The 18930-nt window shown below is 52.2% G+C and overlaps 1 protein-coding gene across 1 annotated transcript; it reads right to left on the bottom strand.

Annotated features, from left to right (window-relative positions):
- Positions 1-8610: 8610 nt before the first annotated feature.
- Positions 8611-17945, bottom strand: CDK5RAP3 (CDK5 regulatory subunit associated protein 3). Its single transcript, XM_043904326.1, has 14 exons — positions 17834-17945; positions 17562-17607; positions 15722-15853; positions 15342-15442; positions 14909-14957; positions 14071-14249; positions 13708-13844; positions 13385-13529; positions 12888-12998; positions 12291-12369; positions 11639-11727; positions 9577-9782; positions 9036-9207; positions 8611-8944 (listed from the first exon to the last, which is right to left on the bottom strand). Exons 1-14 carry the CDS (start codon positions 17837-17839, stop codon positions 8879-8881), a joined length of 1518 nt encoding a protein of 505 aa, XP_043760261.1. The 5' UTR covers positions 17840-17945; the 3' UTR covers positions 8611-8878.
- Positions 17946-18930: the final 985 nt, after the last annotated feature.

The following is an 18930-nucleotide window of genomic DNA, read 5'->3' on the forward strand; positions in this document are numbered from 1 at the left end:
GAGAAGGTTCCCTCCCCCATGCCCGTCCTCCCCCTACACCCCCCACATCCCCCGCCTCAGCTCCCTTCCAATCACATTGGAGACCTCAGAGGGGGCTTGACCCCGTCCTCGGGGGAGGTCAGCCGGGGTGACCCCGCCTGTGTGCAGGGTCCCATGAGAGAGGCCCAGCTGCAGGCCCCGGAGGGTTGGAGGCGCACCGGAAACGAGCTCGGGGTCACTGGGGCGGCTAGGCTGAGGGAGGGGCTTCCCTGGCCTTTGTGAGCTGATGGGCAGGGGGAGATTAGTTCCACAGGCAGCCCCTGTGTCTCCAGAGAAAGGGGCTATTATGGAGCGACTCAAAATACAGGGCACAGCCCACCACACCTCCCCTTTTATCGCCATGGAGATGAGGGAGGCTGTGGAGGAGGGAAGGGGGTTAGGAGAGCAAAAGAGGGAGGGAGAAGCCAAGGCAGGTGGAAAGGGAGACATGGCAGGAGGGGAGTAGGAGTGGAAGCCAGTAAGAGGGGAGCGGGCAGGAAGAGAGAGCTCTGAGCCTTTCTCTACCAGGGTAACTGGTGGGATCTCTTTCTCATCACTACCTCTCACATCCTGCCTTCCCCAGGCCATCACAGACACTGCCTGGGGCTACCAGAGCAAAGAAGGACTTGCCCACTACCCTGCCGCTGCTCCTGTGACCTTAGAGGGTGAGGGGTCTGACCATCTGGGATTACATGGCAAGATGGCCACATGGAAGGCAGCTGGTGAACAGCTGCTAGGCCTTGTCCAGCTTCCAGACATACCAAGTGCCCCAGTCATTGACTCTCAGAATTATCCCACCAACCTCCCATCCTCTGCAGTGTCCCCACCAGATACTGACCCAGTGCCAGTCTAAGGTCCTCAGTGATGATGACTGTCTCACCTGTGTCCTGTGGAGCACCTTTGGTTGTCATAAAAGGCTTCCATATACTAGACAGAAACCTGCCTCCCTCTTACCTCCACCCACAGACCTAGTTCTGTCCTCTGGCCTGGACAACCGAATAAGGTAGGCATGTAATAAATATTATAGAAAGGAAGGATAAAAGTCTGATACTTCTTGACATGAAATATTTGGAGAAAGCTGCTGAGAAGGTAATTTCTTTGAAAACAAATAAACAAACACCTCCCCCCAAAAAAATCAGTCCATAGTTTAGAAAAATATCCAAAGCTAACTAGAAGTATTGGGATGGAAAGTGATTCCAGCCTTCAAACACCAGGTGGGCAGAAGACAGGACATTTCAAGAGGCCAGTGTCCAGGGTGCTGCCCTGATGTCAACGCAGGGCCTTTGTATGTTTCAGGAAACTAGGCATTTGGTGACAACCTAGCCCAACAGACAGAGATGGAGCCCAGAGTCAGAATTTGCCTGGGGATTGTAGCTGGTCTTTGGCTCTATGCCTCAATATAGAGGCATAGAGCTGCAAGCTGAGAGCTGGAGAAACATCCTCCATCCCAAATCGGATGCTCTTGAAAAGAGGGGCCAGCTCGTAGCAAGAAGCCTGAGGCCATGCACGCTTGTGTAGAAAGGAAGGGAATGCCCCCTTGGAGAGCTGGAAGTTTCCAGGCAGGAAGATTTGTGATCCCATAGTTTGAAGAGACTCAGGATTCCGGGCTGACTGGGGTTTTCCAATTGGCATGATTACAAGTTCCATCTGGCACTTGGGAGAGCCTGCCTGGGAAGCCTCCAGCCTAAGATCCTTGTTCCAACGTGGGTCAGTCATGAGGCCACACGGGGCAGGGAGAGTAGAAGAGGGACAGGAGGAAGAAGAACATGGGGCTTTCTCGTTACCTTTTGGTTCCTTCCCACACCGGGCCACGTAGAGAGGCCTAGGAAGCAGGCACACAGGCAGACATATGGAACAGGGGCCGTTTGGGTGCGCCGGGCACCAGATATAAGTTGAGGCTGTGGTCATGCTAACAAAGGCCACATTCTATGTTTGATAATAGTTGTTTCAAGATGCCAGTCCTCAGCAGATGTTGGAGACGGCCCTGATTCTTGCATTCGAGAGAAAAAGGAGAGGAATCCTGGGCTCCCTGTTTGAGCCTTAGCTGTCAAGGAAGGTAGGCGTCCCTGCTGTTGTCTCTTCCCATTCAGCACTGGGGCTCCTGCCCAAATGCTCATGTCCAGATTGTATTTATGACTGTTTTAAGAAGGAGTGACAGAGCCTTTTAATATCCCTGACAGCCCGGGATGTTTTAATAGATGGTGGAGCTGGGCTGCAGGAGTCAAGAGAAGAGAGCTGAGTCGCTGAGCGAGCTGTCAGGCCTGGTTTCTATGACAGACCTACTGATCCACTTGACGACGACAAAATAAAATACGGGGCCGTGTCTCTCCTCGGCCCCGTCAGCTTGACAGACAGTCCGTCACCGTTGTATGTCATCTTTCACCTCCTATTCACTCAGGCTTATGGGACCTTCTTTAACGGGGAATTCCTACAGGATTTCCACCCAACCCACCTCCGGAGCATGAGGCCGCCATTCCACTCACCTGGAGTGCTAGGCACCAGTGCCCTTACCCAGTTTTCTGCATTTCAGACAAAACTATTCTACCTCCAGTTCTGCCTCACTTGTTGTTTATTAGAGGTGATTATAGGTGGCTGGTCTTTGGCACAGAATGAGTGGTGGGGATGGTTGTAGAGCAATGTGAATGAACTTAACACCACTGAATGGTGCCCACAAAAAGGGTTAAAATGGTAAATCATACGTTCTGAGCTGGGTCAGATATCAACACACACACTCTCGGATGGGGTAAGAAACAGAGAGGGCCGCCTTGGACCTTTGATCCCTTCTGACTTGGGTGCTGGACTCTGTAAGCTTATAACCTGTATAACCTGTAGCAAGACTATTCCTAGGGTCTCTAGTCCCATAAATGGGGCTTCCCCGGTGGCCCTAGTGGTAAAGAACCTGCCTGCCAGTGCAGGAGACATGAAATGCCAGTTGGATCCCTGGGTTGGGAAGATCACCTGGAGAAGGGCCTGGCAACCCACTCCAGTCTTCTGGCCTGGGAAATCCCATGGACAGAGGAGCCTGGAAGGCTTCTGTCCATGTTCCATCGGGTTGCAAAGAGTCAGATATGACTAAAGTGACTTAGCATGCTCTACTTCCATAAAAACAGTCCCTGACCTCCTGCTTCTTTGCCTCTTCCCGCCTCCCTGGGCCCAAGGGCATTTTCGGAATTGAACTTCTGGAGGTTCCTCAGACACACATTTTCAGCCCCAGGTTTGGGGCTAAAGGCACTGTGGTCACACCAATAGTAGGTCCTGGCAGGGGAGGCCAGGGAGTCCTCACACTTTTGTTGTCGAGGAACAGAAGGCAGCAATCCAGGGCCACTCCCTCATTCTTAGGGCATGGAGTGCTCCCTTTCCTATGTGTTAAGTTGCGCTGAATCTCCCCACCTACCCAATTCGGGGCTCCCCTCCCTCCTACTCCACGAAGGCAACGACGACGCGGGTTAAGGGTCAGACTTCTCCTGGATCCCAGCCCCCGGGGACTGCAGCTACACACCAGCACCTCCCTCCACCTGCATGGCCCAGGGCTCTGCGTTCGAGTCCTCTGCCAGGACAGAGTTAAGGGCTCGGGTTTAATTTGCCCGTTAATCACAGTTAAAAGAAGTAATGAGCGTCTCCCCAAAGCCTGGGTGTTTCTCTGCAGATTAAGCAGCAATTTGCATAGCCCCTTTATTCATCCCCGCCTCCCCCTGCGGGGCGCTTGTCCTTTCAGACACAGCCAAGCGCAGCCTGCAGCGAGGGCTTTGACAAATGGCTTCGCTGCGCGGGGTTTGGGAGAGAAGGAGGGAGGGGAAGGCTGGGAGGGAGAGGGCAGCTCCCGACAGTAATGGATAGCTGGGGCGTTAAATAGTGCAGAACTTTTTATTAGACACACAGGAGAAGTTTAAATATTCACACTGGTTTTCTTTGGAGCCTGGGGGAGGAGAGAGGGGACAGGTATGAGTTTACTCAGGGCCCATGTACCCAGAGGGGTCCTGCTCACCACCTGAGAGGAAGGGCACGTGGAGGACACAAGAGATCTTCGTCAGGGTCAGCTGGCATCCCGGGCTTCTTTGCCCTGGAACAGGCTGAACACCCTCCTGCTGCCCGCCCCTCCCGGCACCGCCCACCCCCGGATTTGCTAGGAACCTGGGAGCGGAGCCTGGGGCCTGATTACTCGGGGTGCTGATCAGCTTGTTCAGAACGCGGCATGTGGGCAGCATTCAGTAAGCAGCGGCAGACCTGGGTCAATGAAGCCATGAAACCTCCAAGAGGTTGAACAGAAGCTCTCTTCTCTGAAGAGACCTCAACCAAACGGGGACAGGACAGACCGGCCCAGAAGCTCCTCAGGGCGGGCACTATCCCTAGACAACTGTGGACCAGACTTAATCTGACCATTGGTTCATTTTAAAACCTAATTAAACCCAATTTTCTTCCCAAACTTCTTTATGGGACTTTGTTTTTTTTTAACTTAATTGTGTACCACATGATCGTTAACACGTCATAAAATGTCATAAATGATCTGACATTTTAGAAGTCAGAGTCAATTGAGAGATCACTAAGACAACTGAAGTTCAGAAAAGTTAAGTTTGAGATTCCAAAGCATGCGTGCTCACTCAGTTGTGTCCAACTCTTTCTGACCCCATGGTCTGCAGCCCTCAGGCTTCTCTGTCCGTGGGATTTTCCAGGCAAAAATCCTGGAGTAGGTTGCCATTTTCTCCTCCAGGGGATCTGCCTGACCCAGGAATCGAACCCAGGTCTCCTGTACTGCAGGCAGATTCTTTACTATCTGAGCCACCAGGGAAGCCTGAGATTCCAAAGGGACAGGCACAAAAGGGAAGGAGGCAAAAATGACCAAAAGCCAGCCCCTGCTCTTAAGCCATTCCGTTTGGGGCTCAGCCCATGGGAAGTCAGTCACGTCGTCGAGAGATGTTCCCTGAATTCAGGACATCTACATACAGCGTCAGGGATGCTGCTGAGGAGGAGGAGGGGAACTCATTCTGTCTGGGAACTGGAAATGAGTGTGGGTCTCATCAATTGGGTCTAAAAGGAGGGCTAAAGGGACCCCAGAAGGGGTTTGGGGTCTTCAGTGGATACCCAGGCTGGAAAGGCAAGTGGACAAAGGTGTCAAGGGCTGCCCTGTGACACTAGGAATCTGGGCGAGCTGAGGGGGCATCCGGGTTTCTAAGTAGGGAAATGATTAGGTCAACAAGGAACATGGAAAAGGTGGATTGGAAGTGAACCAGCAGAGGCTGAGAGCCTGTTGACAGAACAGAGATAGGAGATGAGAGGGATGCAGGGTGGGATGGGGATGCTGATGGGGGTGGTTTGGGATGTGTCGGAATATCCAGGATATATGGAACCAGGACCCGAACGGAAGTTTCTAACCTAAGTCCAGGATGTTTGCATCCACCACCCCTCACAAGCTGCCAGCAGTCTTTCTGCACCAGGTACCCTCTGGGTGTCGCCCATACTCACCACAGCTACCCACTCCGAGGTTGTCTTCCTTTGTCCTCATTTCACTGGTGGAAAAAAATGAGGTGCAGAGAGGTCCAGGGACTCACCCAAGACCACACAGGTGGCAAGAGTGGAGCTGGGATTTTACCTGGACAGTGTAGCTCTAGAGAAGTTGCCAATCACCACTGTTACTGTTATTAGACTGTATGTGTGCACACATTCATGTATGTGTTTGGAGTAGTGGGGAGAGGAAAATAAACAAATGGCAATTAAAAGATGAAACGGGAATTCCCTGGCGGTCCAGGGGCTAGGACTCTCTGCTTTCACTGCTGAGGGCCAAGACCCTGGTCGGGGAACTAAGACCTGGTGGTGACCCAGGCAGGGATAGGACATCTACATACAGCGTCAAGGTGTCAAGGGCTGCCCCGTGCCAAGGGTGCGGGGGGAGATGAAATAGAACTTAGTAACAGGACAGGCAAGTGTAAATGAAAAAGCAGGAAGAGCTGCAGGATCCAAGTTTCTAGGGGAGAAACTGTAAGGAACACCTGGGGAATTAACAAGGGAGACAGACACAACCAAGCAGAATTAACTCCTGTTCCCCTAGGGCCTGGGGTCTGCTTTTTCTTTGGTCCTCCACTCCAGGTCAGTCCTCTGGAGCAGACCATACTCAGAGGAGTGAGATTTTGGTCTCAATGATACAGATCACCCCTGCCCCACACAGGCCCTGGGACACTAGTTCTGGGTGTATAGGACCTATCTCCCTGTCAAGCCCTTAGTCGAGTGGCTGGAACCCAGAGGAGCAATTATTAGCACTCTACTTAACCCACCTTCATGGTCGGCCATCACGGACTGCAGTGCAAAAGGATCCTACACTTTGAGAACCAGACTTGGAAAGGACAGTCTATGCTGGAAGAAAGGCTTCATCTGAACAGAATCATGGTGAGTGGGCTTGATTTGAGTTGCCTGGATTTGGCTGGGTGAAAGGATTTTGGAAAGGTGATGCTTTCCTTATCTGAAGCAGGTCTTAGCTAAACAGTGAGCACCTTAAATCTTCTCTGGAAAGAGGTGGTGCAAAAGCAAACATAAAAGTAGAGTGCTCTTGGCAATACAATTCTCATCTAACGAAGGATTCTGAGTGTGTGATCTGGGCCCATCTCCTCTCTCCCTGAATGTTGTTTTGGGAGTTCCAGAAACCTGACTGCTCAGAACTTGGGTCTTCAAGCTCCACAAGGAGCCTCTTTCCCCCCACCCCCACCTCGCTTCAAAGAAGGAAGTTAGGACTGGAGGAAGCATCCTTAACATTGTTTCACAAACCCAAAATAAGAGCTCACATATGTCCAGCGAGCACGTACGCTGTGCCAGGCACTGTTTTAAGAGCTCTGCAGATGTTAACTCATTTAATCCTCACAACCACCTCTGAGATGAACAGGCAGGAAGCTAAATGCAATCAGAGTGATGTTCTGGGAAATCTGGGAGCAGATCGGAAAGACACAGAGCTGCCCTTCTGCGGGGTCAAACAGCCAGGTGGGCTCTTCAATGCCATTGGGTGGCTGGGGAAAGTAGGACCCAGGAAGCAAAGCACAGGGTCACAAGAAAATAGGGCTAAAGGCTCTGAAGAACAAACCCAATGTTACGGTTCTTTTAAGAAATCAGTTACATGAACCTACAGCTAGATGGGCCTTCACTTCACCAGATAAGCAGTGAAATGGGCCCAATACCCCCTGAGAGACGTCCCCTAGCCACACTGCTTACCAAGGTGACCAAAATCTGCTGAAAAAACCTATTAAACCCACTTCTTGTCTCCTGCGGCCAAACAGCACATCCAACATCCCCTACTGGCCCCAGGCAGGGTGGAGGCCAGCAAGGTGCTCCCGAGGGCAGCAGCAAGAGCTTAGGAGGCCTGAACCCAGCCTGCCATGGTCACATGATCACAGGGTTCTCCCCAAAGCCCAGTGCCTGTGAGCAAAGAGCCTGTGTAACAGCTGCTGATTGGCTGAGGGACATTAGAGTGGGCAAGGGTAGCATGCCTCAGTGAGCTGATGGCGGCCGCAAGGGGTAGGTCAGAAGGCCAGTGGAGCCAGCAGCCAAACAGGTGGGGCAGGACGTGGCTGACATTCTCTCAGAGAGAAAGGACCCCAGAGCTGCAGACAGCTCCCCAGCCAAGCCGTCACAGCGCCTGAGGGTGGGACACGGCCCGCTCAGGCCCCGATGCCCTTCTATTCCAAGGACAGTTGTACCTCGACATTCCACACCAATGTCTTTCCTTTTTCAATTCCTAGACTTCCAATCCCCCCAAAAGGAGGTGAACAGGCAAAGATTGGGGGGAAGCGATGGGCTGACATTAATTGATAGGAGCGGCTTCGAGCAGTTCATGCGGCCTTATCTCTCTCTCCTCTGGATAGCGTGTGTCCGCCGGAGTCCGCGGGGTCGGTGATTAATAGGGGCCATCACTCACTGTCCAGGACGGCTGAAAGGCAGCAGGGAGGGGGCGGCCCTCCCCAGAACTGAGATAACAAGCAGCAGGAATAATGAGTGGTGTCACTCCACTTTTCATTTTGATGGAAAGTCATTACGGGAGTCAACGCCAGCGACAAAGAGCCATGAATCAACTGCTCTGCTATGAAATTAAAATCGAATTGCTGGCCACCCCCAACCCCTACCCTTCCTGGGAAATGGGGATGGGTAGGTGGCCAGGGAGAGGGGTGCTGGCCTGGGGTGGGCTGTACCCAATCACAGAGCAGGCAGTTATGGGTGGGAAGTGGACAGGCAGCTAGCGAAGGTGACAACTCCTGTCTCCACCTTGTTGATCAGACCCTTCCTCCCCAAACCGCATTTTCCCTCTGCCTGGAGGTAAGCTGTGATTAAAAGGAAAATACAGCTTTGCTGGCTCCAACAAGGCTGCCACTTGACTGCTCCCCTTGGGCTTCTGGCCTGAGTGGGGCAGTCTGGGCCTGGCTCTGGAGAGAAAGGGCCCCAGGTGACTCAGCTACCCCAGAGTCCCTTGCTGAACTGTTTGTAGACACTCATCTGTGGGGCCTCCCTGCCACCAGAGGCAAAGAGGAAAAGTCCCCAACCTGCTACCTCAGAGGATCAAGAACCCCATGCAAATGGGCACCCAGCCTCAACCCCAGGCCCAGAGATAGGCACTGTCAGTAGGGAAACAAGAATCTCTTTTATTAAAGTCCAACTACATTAACAAGAAGGGCCGGAAGCTGTGATTTGAGGCTGAGGGGCCACAGGACCATCAAGACAGCCTCCTGCAGAGAGTACAGAGAGTGCCGAGGTCACCCTCCGGGTGACAGTTCCATCACAGGGCCTTCCTGCCTCCAGTCGGCTTAGTCTCTCACCAGGAAGGGCCCCGCGCTGTCCCTCCTCCATCCTGAATGCTGAGAAGATGGGCAGGAAGAACAACGGCAGTAGGTCACAGAGAGGTTCCCATCAGGTTCACGGGGCGCCCATGGTACCTCTTGGAAATGTCGGCTTCAATCTGAAAGACAGTGATACTGAGTGGGCGGGAGGCAGAAGGCAAAGGGGCCTTGTTCTGCGGAAACTGGGCAGGTTTGCCTCTCTGGTCTCACCAACTTCTGCAGCTCCTTTGTCTTCTCCAGCAGCAGATCCAGCTTGGGCTCCAGAACCGCCTGCTCCTGGAGGGCTTCCTGTTGCTTCTGCACCATCAGTTCTTTCTTCAAAGCCAGCAGCTGGGACTGCTTCAGCTTCTGCTGGAGGAGCTCAGTCACTCGGTCCACATACCTGGGCAGGGCATTCACGTAAGTGTTCAGTGTCTCTGGGCAGCCTGGGTGTCCCCATCCAACTGCTGCAACAGGGGAGGCTCGGTCTCTGTCAGCCTCTCAGCCTCCACATCCTTCAGTCCTTCCTTATATGGAATGCCACTCCCACTTCCCCATCCTACCCAGGAAGCAGATTTTGCCTGCACATTTCAAGCCACCCCATCTTGCCCCAAAGAGAACCTCCAACCCCAGTTGGGGTGGTGCAGTTATGGAAGCATGGATGAGGCCCAAGGGGTCACGGAGAGGAAGGAACAAGGAGGCAGGGCCACCCAAGATGGCAGAGCCCTGCAACATGCCCTGGAACAGCCCAACATCAGGTGGAAAGCCAGACCTTGGTGAGGCCAGGATCATAAACAGGTGCTGCATTCGAAGATTGGTGAGCCGGCCAATCAGATCCTGCAGTGCCGACACCATGGCGAGCATCTTTGCCTTGGTCTGGCCCTGCAGGATGGCTGGAGCCAGCTGGAACTGGCTCACAGACAGGATGTCTGCCTCCTCACTCATCTCCACTGCTCTCTGGGACAAGAAGATTTCTAGCTGAGGACGGAAGAGGATTTAGTTCAAACTGAGAAAAGAACTCAGAAGCTAGGCCCTCAGCCTGTTCAAAATATAGAATAAGGTAAGGGTTGGATTCTGGAGGAGGGACAGTGGGGACTGCCTGGTGTGGTACAGTCCATGAGGTCGTATAGAGCTGGACATGACTTAGCAAATGAACAGGGCTTCCCTGGTAGCTCAGACTGTAAAGAGTCTGCTTGCAATGCAGGAGACCCACATTCGAACTCTGGGTCAGGAAGAGTGCCTGGAGAAAGGAACGGCAACCCACTCCAGTATTCTTGCTTGGAGAATTCCATGGACAGAGGAGACTGGTGAGCTACAGTTCATGGGGTCACAAAGTCAGACACGACTGAATGACTAACACACCCCTAGTGAATGAACAACAACGGAGGAGCAGTTATTTCCTCCAAGCATTTTTATTGCTAGAAACTCACCAACTATAAGGTGGGAGTTTGGGGCAGCCTCCACCATCAACTTTCAGTCCCTCATTGCTGTCTCAGGCCTTACCTAGCCCAGGAACACTCCCTCCTCCTCCCAGGCTATGGATCAGATAACTACAAAGCGATTCAAGGGGTTCTCTCTGCTCAACGAAGTTATTTTCTCTCCATGGGAAAAATGAGATTCAGGGAACAGGAATCCATGTTTGAGAAGCCCTAGATTAAGAAAAGGCTAGGAAGAAATCTGAGAACCAGCCAAATATCTTGTCACTTTTATTCAACCATGGAAACCTGAATTAGACTGGTGCGGACAAGATGTTCCATGAGCCCCAACCCTGCCAGCAGGCCTGAGAAGTGGACACACTCAGAAATTAACAAAGGCAGGCCCCCAGCTTCCCAGTCCCACAAAGAAGGTCCAAGAACACCAGCTTTTTACTGTGGGCTGCCAGACACCTCAGCCACAGAGATGACATGAAACACAAATGAGAACGTGGTGCTCCAAACCTCCAACAGCTCCCAGTTCCCTTCAGCTTTCTGAGCTCTTCTACTCCCCCAGCTCCCCTGCTCGGCCTGCTTGTCCATCACGTGTGCCGGACACACTTCTGCCTCAAAGCTTCTGTGCTGCTCCCCCTGCCTGGAAGACTTATTCTGCCGGACATGGGCTTGGCTCTCTCTGGATCCCCTGCAGGTTTTGGCTGACTGGTCACCTTTGCAACAAGGCCTTCTTGACCACCAACATAAAAACACAGGCCTTAAAAAAAAAATAAAAACAAACAAACAGGCCTTCCCAGCAACCCCATCTCCCTTTCCAGCTCTTCTCCATGGCACTATGTTAACACCTAACATGCTGAATATTTAACCTGTTTGCCTTGTTTCTTGCCTGTGTTCCCCACTAGACTACAAGCTCCACGAGGTCAAGGATTCTGTCTTGTTTTCTGCTGTCTCCTCAGACAGCGCCAGGGGTTTAGGAAGGATGATAAACATGATGAACACTGTTGACTGAATACGTGCTCACTCGCTTCAGCTGTGTCCAACTCTTTGCGACCCTATGGGCTGTAGCCAGGCTCCTCTGTCCATGGGATTCTCCAGGCAAGAATACTGGAGTGGGCTGTCATGCCCTCCTCCAAGGGATCTTCCCGACTCAAGGATCAAACCCATGTCTCCTGCGGCTCCTGCATTGCAGGTGGGTTCTTTATCACTGAACCACCGGGGAAGCCCACTGAATGAATGGAATGAATGGGAAGCATACCAATGCTCCAGAGTGAATGGGAGTGCCCCTGCTCCAGAACACTGACAGCACTCGGCATCCTTCACACAAACAGGAGGGTCAGGTCAGGTGGCTAGAGCAATACCGCCTATGCTGGTGGGGCCTCCCCGCACATCACCCAGAGACAAAAGTACCTCCATGAGCTCATCAATGAACTGATTCCGGGTCTCAGGGTATTCAAGAAGTGTCAGAGCATCCGGGCCCCTGGCAACACCTTCGGGAGCTGCCAGGAAGAGAGAGAAGTGATAAAGTGGCTAAAGACTATACAAGAAGACCATTGGTTTGAGAAGTCCTCGTGCATTAATATGGACACAGACACTACACTAAAGCCACTTCCTGTTCCAACCCAAGAAGGAAGGGTCACCCTTTCCCATTTGTTGCAGCCCTAATCAGGCACCAAGAGCCAACTGCAGTCTGTGAGGAGGACCACAGAGCTGAGTTCCAAAGAACCAAGAGTTCCTTCACTTTGGTGGGCATCAAGTCTCATCCTGCACTGCCCTCTAGTGGCTCAGTCACAGCCTCTCGGCTTGTGGGGAAGCGGGGGCCAGGTCAGCCCTCTTGGAACATCCCAGACAAAGGCTGACCCACATTCAATATCCAAAGCACTGAGAGTTTCTAGGCTTCATTTTAAGAACTCTTCTCTATCCACTACACTCACATCATCAACAAGATTTTGAAAAAAACAGGTAACTGTATGAGAAGAAGAGCCTTGGCAGTGTACTTTTTCTTTGCTTCTTCAGACACAGGGGTACCCTCTGCCAGGGTTGCAGGGAGCGACACACTCACCCTGGGTTCCGGCTTCCAGCACGGTGATCTGCAGAGCAGTGGCATCGTCTCCCCAGTCTATCTCATCACCCCCAGCTTCCTGGGTGGAGAGCAAAGAACCCCTGCAGTGTTGGGAGAACTTTCCCCAGCAAAGGGAGCCAGAATAAACTACAGCCCTCAGGAAGCTCAATGATGGCACGTTTCAACTATATGAAGGACCTGCAGCCCTGATGGAGGTGGCAAAGATGGCAGTGTGGGCCCATGCATATAGGTACCACCTGCCTACACCCCCACACCTGCCCCAAACACCAAGAGGTCTAAACTCTGACATGTCACTTTGGAAATTCTGCCTCCCCCCAAACTATATGTGGTCCAAGAGCTATGAACTTCAAGTGATGTCTTTAAAGAGAGAGAGAGAAAACTTTTTTTTTCCTTTTGCCACACTGAAAGGCACCCGGGATCTCAGTTTCCTGACCAGGGACTGAACCCTTGCCCCTTGCAGTGGAAGTGCGGTGTCTTAACCACTGGACCACTAGGAAATTCCCAACATGTTTCTTATCACCAAAACAGCAATCACAGAAAGTCCTCAAGAGAGACGGACCGAGAGAGCATCCCAACCTTTGAATCCGATTCCAGGGAGATGCCCCAGTCAATTCCAGCAGTCTGGGCAGAGATGCCAGAGTCAGCCCCTTCAGACGCCACCTCCACCCCAAAGTCACCCCAGTCAATCTAGAAGGGAAAAAAGTATTAGCTCAAGGAAGATGGGTGAGAAAAAGGGGCCTGCCTTCCTCTAGGTCTCAGCAGGGAACACTGGCACTCTGTTTAAACATGATGGCCTCCAAGCTTCCCAAAGGAGAGTCTGTCTTCAGAGAGCTCAGGGGACTGAAGGGTTCCCAGTTCAAAGCTGACCAGCCTCCTGGGCCTCTTCAGTGCTTATCTACCCTGCGGTCTCAAGAACGCCAGAAAAACGGAGTAGGGCCTTCTGGGCCGTTCCACCTGCAGTCTCCCTCACAGGAACACCCCTTTCTTCCCTCTGGACTCTGAGTTCAAAGGGGACGGGGGAGGACTGAACCGTGTATGAGGGGAGGAAGCGGCTCTCACTCGGCCTGTCTTACCGCGTCTTCTTCCACCTGCTCAGGGGGCTCCTCAAGGTGTGGCCTCTCCACTACCGAGGGCTCCGTGCCCGTCCTCCACTCGTACACCGTGCAGTTCCCCCGCGTCTGCACAAACCGCAGCATCGGCAGCACCTGCTCTGTGGGGCTGCAATGGAGCGTGCCACTGACCCTCCTGCTGCCCACTTGTGAGGCCAGGCCCAGGGCTGGGCCCGGCACTCAAGCGTCACGTGGGGAAAGTACAAGTGGGTAAGAGAGCGCAGCCGGGGAAGTAGCTCAGTGGTCCCCGCCCCCCTCCACCGGGGAGAAGCCGGGGCCCTCAATACCTTTCACACACGAACCCCACACAGGCCTGGTACAGGTCAATGGCTTCGCCCAGGGTCTGGGCTGCTGTCCCGATATCGGCCAGCTGACTGGGTAGGTCCTTCACCAGGGCCAGTAGTTCTCTTCGGACATTGTCCCCCTAGAGAGGATCCACGAGGTGGGCTCAGACAGAAGTGGTGGGAAGTGGAGTCCAGCGGATTAAAGAAAATGCCTGAAGATTCAAGATGGGCAAGAAACTGGCCCAAGAAGGGCCCAAGTGGCAGAGAAGGAAAGCCCGCCCCAGAAGCAAAGGCACTGGGCCCAGGAAGACAGACCGAGGCCCCAGGCATGTGTCCCCCCCGCTGCGGGAGAGCCGGCCTGCTCACCGTGAGGCCGTACTGCTTGCACGAGTGGTAGAACTGCTCCCTCATCTCGGCAGCCCCCGCCTGGCCCTCTTCCTCCTTGCGGCTGTATTCCTGCTGCAGCTGCTGGCACTTGGCGATCTGCTTCTTCAGGGAGGGGATCTCATAGCTGACGTTCCGAACCAGGAGGCTGGAGAGCTCCACTGAGAAGGATGGGCCCAGGAAGTTCACTCCAGACCCCCACCTCTACGGCAGGCCTGCCCCAAGGACGTGCGCAAATATACCCTAGCCTGGAGGCGAAGAGCATGGGGTCGACCTCCCAGTTCCTCCCCTTCCTGGCTGTGGAACCCAAGACAGTCATTTAAGCTCTCCAGTCTCCAACTATAAGACAGGGGTAGTAATATTTATCATGAGAATTAAGAGAATCCATATAAAACACAAGTATAATTCCTTGCATTTCATAAGTACTAATATTTGGTCAATATTAGCTATTATAATTATTTACACTGTTAGCAAATACAACCCAAACTACAGTCAGCCTTTTAGTTATTCTCTCAGGCACTTGATACAGGCCCCAGGTCAACCTGTGCCTCTTCTGCCCAGTGGAGCAGAGGGGTGCCAGGGGCGCTAGTCATCAAGAGGTAACTGGCAGAAGACCCATAAGCACCCGTCCAAATGCCCACAACCTGCCTGCTGGTCATCCTCCTCCCAATACTCATTGAAATTTATTTTCCCACCTCACAAACCTCTACACACCAGCCTCTTCCCCTACATGAACTGTACCTCCTAGAAGTCCAGTGTCTCAAAATTCGAGGAGGGAGCCCCCCCGTGGACACTGGGACTCCCAGGTTGGGCCCCTTACCTAGGTAGGTGTTGTCCTTCTCATATAGGGCTACGATCTCCTGCCAATCCTAAGAAAAGAAATAGGAAGTGAGCCAGGAGAGCAGCCACATCCCAGCTCAATCCCGCAACAGGGGACGCTCTCCCAGTCTCTGCATCCTCACCCTCCTTCATAATGCTGGCTGGACCACCCACTTTAAGAAGATGGTGCCAACGAGCAATTCCCAAAGCAAATGTAAACCCAGGGGTAGAGGTCACAAAGAGTTGGACACAACAGAGCGACTGATACTTTCGCTTTCAGGATCTACTTTTGGCATAAACTATGGGGACAGAGAGAAAGTTGAGGAAATATTACATGGGGGCATCTCCACTGGATCCTCAGCGAGATCAGACAGCCTCTGACCCCCTGGACTGGATGCCTCCAGCTGCGCGTTACCACCGTCACCCACACTTGCCTTCATTCTCTGTGAAGAGTACCGGCCGAAAATATTTTTTGTGGAGGCTTCAGTGCCTTTGAGAAGCTCCACAATTCTTAGGCAGTGGAAGTAGTGAATGTCTGGAAAGCAAAGAAAAACAAAGACTTTGGAAATAACAGTCTCTAACCCACCACTGCGGCCACCGCATATGGCTGACTCATGTATATGCCAGTAACTTTAGAGGGCACAGCTCTCCCCTTCATCATTTTGTGTTGAAATAAACCAGCATCTATACCCCAAATAAAAGCCTCTTTTTCTTTAGAGGACAGTCCTATATCTAAAGAAAAGGGAACAGCTCAGCAGATATATACCACCCCAGGAAAGAGGGGGGTCCAATAATGCAGCCCTGAAGCACTCACAGGATCCAGAGAGCAGCTGGGCGATCTCTTGGCTCTCTGGCATGTCCTGGATGGCGGCGTTGATCTTCTCTCGGATGGTCAATACCAGACTCTGCCATTTCAGGGTGCAGTGCCTTCTGTCTACCAGCCAGTCTGTAGCAGAAACCCAAATCATAGCATTCCCATGGCCAAAATTCCATCACTGATTCAAGTGAAATATGCTAAGGCATTGGCTAAAAGTTGTACTCATATTGGTTAAGGTGTGGGGGTCACAGGAAGATGGGAATGAAGACAGGCTCAAAGGGATACCTGGGGCTAAACAGATTCCAGCAACCTAACTTTATCCATAATGTGACTTTTATAAAGTAACTGCCTCAACACAGGGTAAAGTAAAGCTTTCAATTGGTTCTGACATCAAAGTGCCACTTTGGACCACTCTAAATTCTCCATCATATTTTTGCTTCCACAGACAACTATATCTTTCTTACTGACAGAGGATGCCATTCAATTTCTACTTTCTCAGGGCTGGGATTAACCATGACAATGAAAATACAAGATGGTTATACCAAATACCAGATGAAAGAACTGCAAAGCCCCTAAGGACTAAATAACACTGGTCTACTCTTACCAGTGTAGCACCATCCTGCACACGTGAATACCAATGTGACTGACCTCCTGGATTCTGGGCCAGACCTGCTTTGAGTTGAGGGTATAGGTGAATGAGAACCATGTACATTTCCTCATAGGAGAAGGCTAAGATCTAGACTTTGTGGTCAGCTGGTCCTGGCTCTAATTACCAACTTTCTTGGGCAAGTCTCTCAACCTCTCTGTGCCTCAGTTTCTCTACATGTAAAATGGGGATGATAAATATACTGAGTACAAAGGCTAACACTGAACGCTGTGCCTGGCACATGGCAAGGGCTCAATAAATTGTAGTGATCTTCATTTTCATAATGTTAAGCACATAAAACAGCACTTGGTATAGAATAAACCCTCAATAAATGGTTGTGTTTTTATTGGTCCTTTTCGGGACCAATACAAGCATATACATCAAGAGTGTACATGTCCTGAAGAGCTAGGACAAATCCGAAATGAAGTTAAAGATGCTCCACTAAGTGGCCACCTTGCCCTTGTTAATAAATCTGCTAACTGGTCAAATGCTGGGAGCCCACATTAGTTATGAGTTATATTCCCATTGCTGCACTCCACTAAAATCTTCAAAAACAAAAATTATGTAGATGTCACAGAAATAGAAGCAAAGGGATGACATAGTCAAACCGACGTCATCTTAATGATACAACTGGCATCAAAACAATTAACTCAAAGACCATTTAAAAATCCAGGAGCTGTGCACTGCCCTAGAGGGGTCAGAGTGAAGAGGCCCTTCCCTGGCTCTGACTGGAGAGGAGGTATAGACCCGATACAGACAGCAGGGAGATGGCCTGGCCACTAAAAGGCTTTCTTTTCAACTGGACCTACGTGCCTTTTCCTCCTAAAATCAAAGGAAAAAATAAAAAGGAAGAAAGTTTTTTTTTTCCAGCATAATACAATAGTGGAACCTGACAGACTTAGGTTCTAACTTCAGATCCGCCATCCAGCAGCTGATCAGCTTTAAGGTAAGCCTTCAACTCTCCTCTGTCCCTCAAAGATATGATTGACAACATGTTATATACGTTAAAATAGAAAACACAGGTCAAGTATAGAGTCTCTGCATGGTTCCTTCCCGATCCTTTTACTGAGGCAGGTCCAGCCACAGATGGGAGCACAGAACAAGAGTGGTCGGCGCTTCCGCTGTGGGTGACGAGGGCAAGGAGGCCAGGTCTCCCCTTGACAGCTAGTTGAGCGGGGGCGCCCCTCCTACCGAGTAGCTTGCTGGTCTGGATGTCGATGGGCACGTGCTGATGGTCCTGGAGGGAAGCACGGCGGGGAAAGGTGCATGAGTGCGGCGAGCGGACAAGCCACTCGCGCGCTCCCTTCATCGCCCCAACCGCCACCCTGAGGGGCCAGCGCAACGGGCGGGGGAGGGCCGTTCCCCCGGAGGGAGCCTGAGGAAGCAAGTCAGGAAAGGACCGGCTGAACTCAGCCCAGGGGTCCCAGGGCAGCCCCCCATTTCCCCAGCTGCTGTTCCCCCACCTGCATCTTTCCTTCACTTCCGTTTCCGGCCTCCGACCGGGACCCGCCCCGCCTATCACTAATCCAGTGCTGTTGTGGCTGAGCCTCGGGTTAGGCACAGACGGGTCTTCTCTGGCCACGTCACCGCCTTCCTCAGAGCCAATCGGGGCGCGCGCTCCATCCCGGGCCTCAAGCCCCACCCACCCCGGGGTTCCGAGTGGCTGAGCCGGGGAAGGGCGGGAGAAGAGAAGCCAGCCAATGGGAGACGCGAGGCGGGCTCAAGACCTGGCAGGAGCCGGAGCTCCAGGAAAGGGCTGCAGCGGCGGCGGGATCCCGGCAGGCGGCGCTCTGGAGCTGGTCCCAGTCGCTTCCGGCCAGGCAGGCGCGGAGCCCTCTGCTTAAAGATTAACGAGTCTGCGAACAGGGTCCTAGCGCCCACTGAGAAACTTAGAGGTCCTTGATGTTGTTTAGACGCTCCGTCGTATCCGACTCTTTACGACACCATGAATAGGAGCACTCCAGGCTTCCCTGTCGTTCACCATCCCCCGGAGTTTGCTCAGACTCATATCCATTGATTCGGTGATGCCATCCAACGATTCCAACGATCTCATCCTCTGTTGCCCCCTTCTCCTCCTGCCCCCAATCTTTCCCAGCATCAGGGTCTTTTCCAGTGAGTCAACTCTTCCCGTCATGTGGCCAAAGTATTGGAGCTTCAGCATCAGTCCTTCCAGTGAATAGTAAGGGTTGACTTCCTTTAGGATTGACTGGTTTGATCTTGCAGTCCAAGAGACTCTCAAGAAGAGTCTTTTTAGGAACGCCCTCTTTGCCTCGCTTTACCGTGGATCATGGTTTAAAAGTCTTTTGTGGCACTTTCGTCACACATTACCTTCTCACTGAATTTATGTAATAGACAAGTGTTGAACACCTGCTACGTGTTATGTGATTAGGGCAGGGATCGGGAGGGAGGAGGGTCAAAGGAGGCATCCCAAAGATAACACCTAAATTGAGTGTTAAAAGAAGAGTTGCAGAAAGAGGAGTAGTGGGAGTGGTGTTCCGGGTGGAGTAGACTGTACAAAGCTTTACAGGCTTTGCAACGAGGTGCAGGGAACAACAGGCAG

The sequence above is a fragment of the Cervus elaphus genome, chromosome 5 (assembly GCF_910594005.1).
Source record: "Cervus elaphus chromosome 5, mCerEla1.1, whole genome shotgun sequence".
In the NCBI taxonomy this organism is placed as follows: Eukaryota; Metazoa; Chordata; class Mammalia; order Artiodactyla; family Cervidae; genus Cervus; species Cervus elaphus.

Coding starts and splice junctions, on each gene's coding strand:
- CDK5RAP3 (XM_043904326.1), bottom strand. Junction 15,854..17,561: donor CCAGACCAGCAAGCTACTCG/GTAGGAGGGGCG, acceptor TTTCTGCTACAG/ACTGGCTGGTAGACAGAAGG. Junction 14,958..15,341: donor ACTCTTCACAGAGAATGAAG/GCAAGTGTGGGT, acceptor TTCTTTTCTTAG/GATTGGCAGGAGATCGTAGC.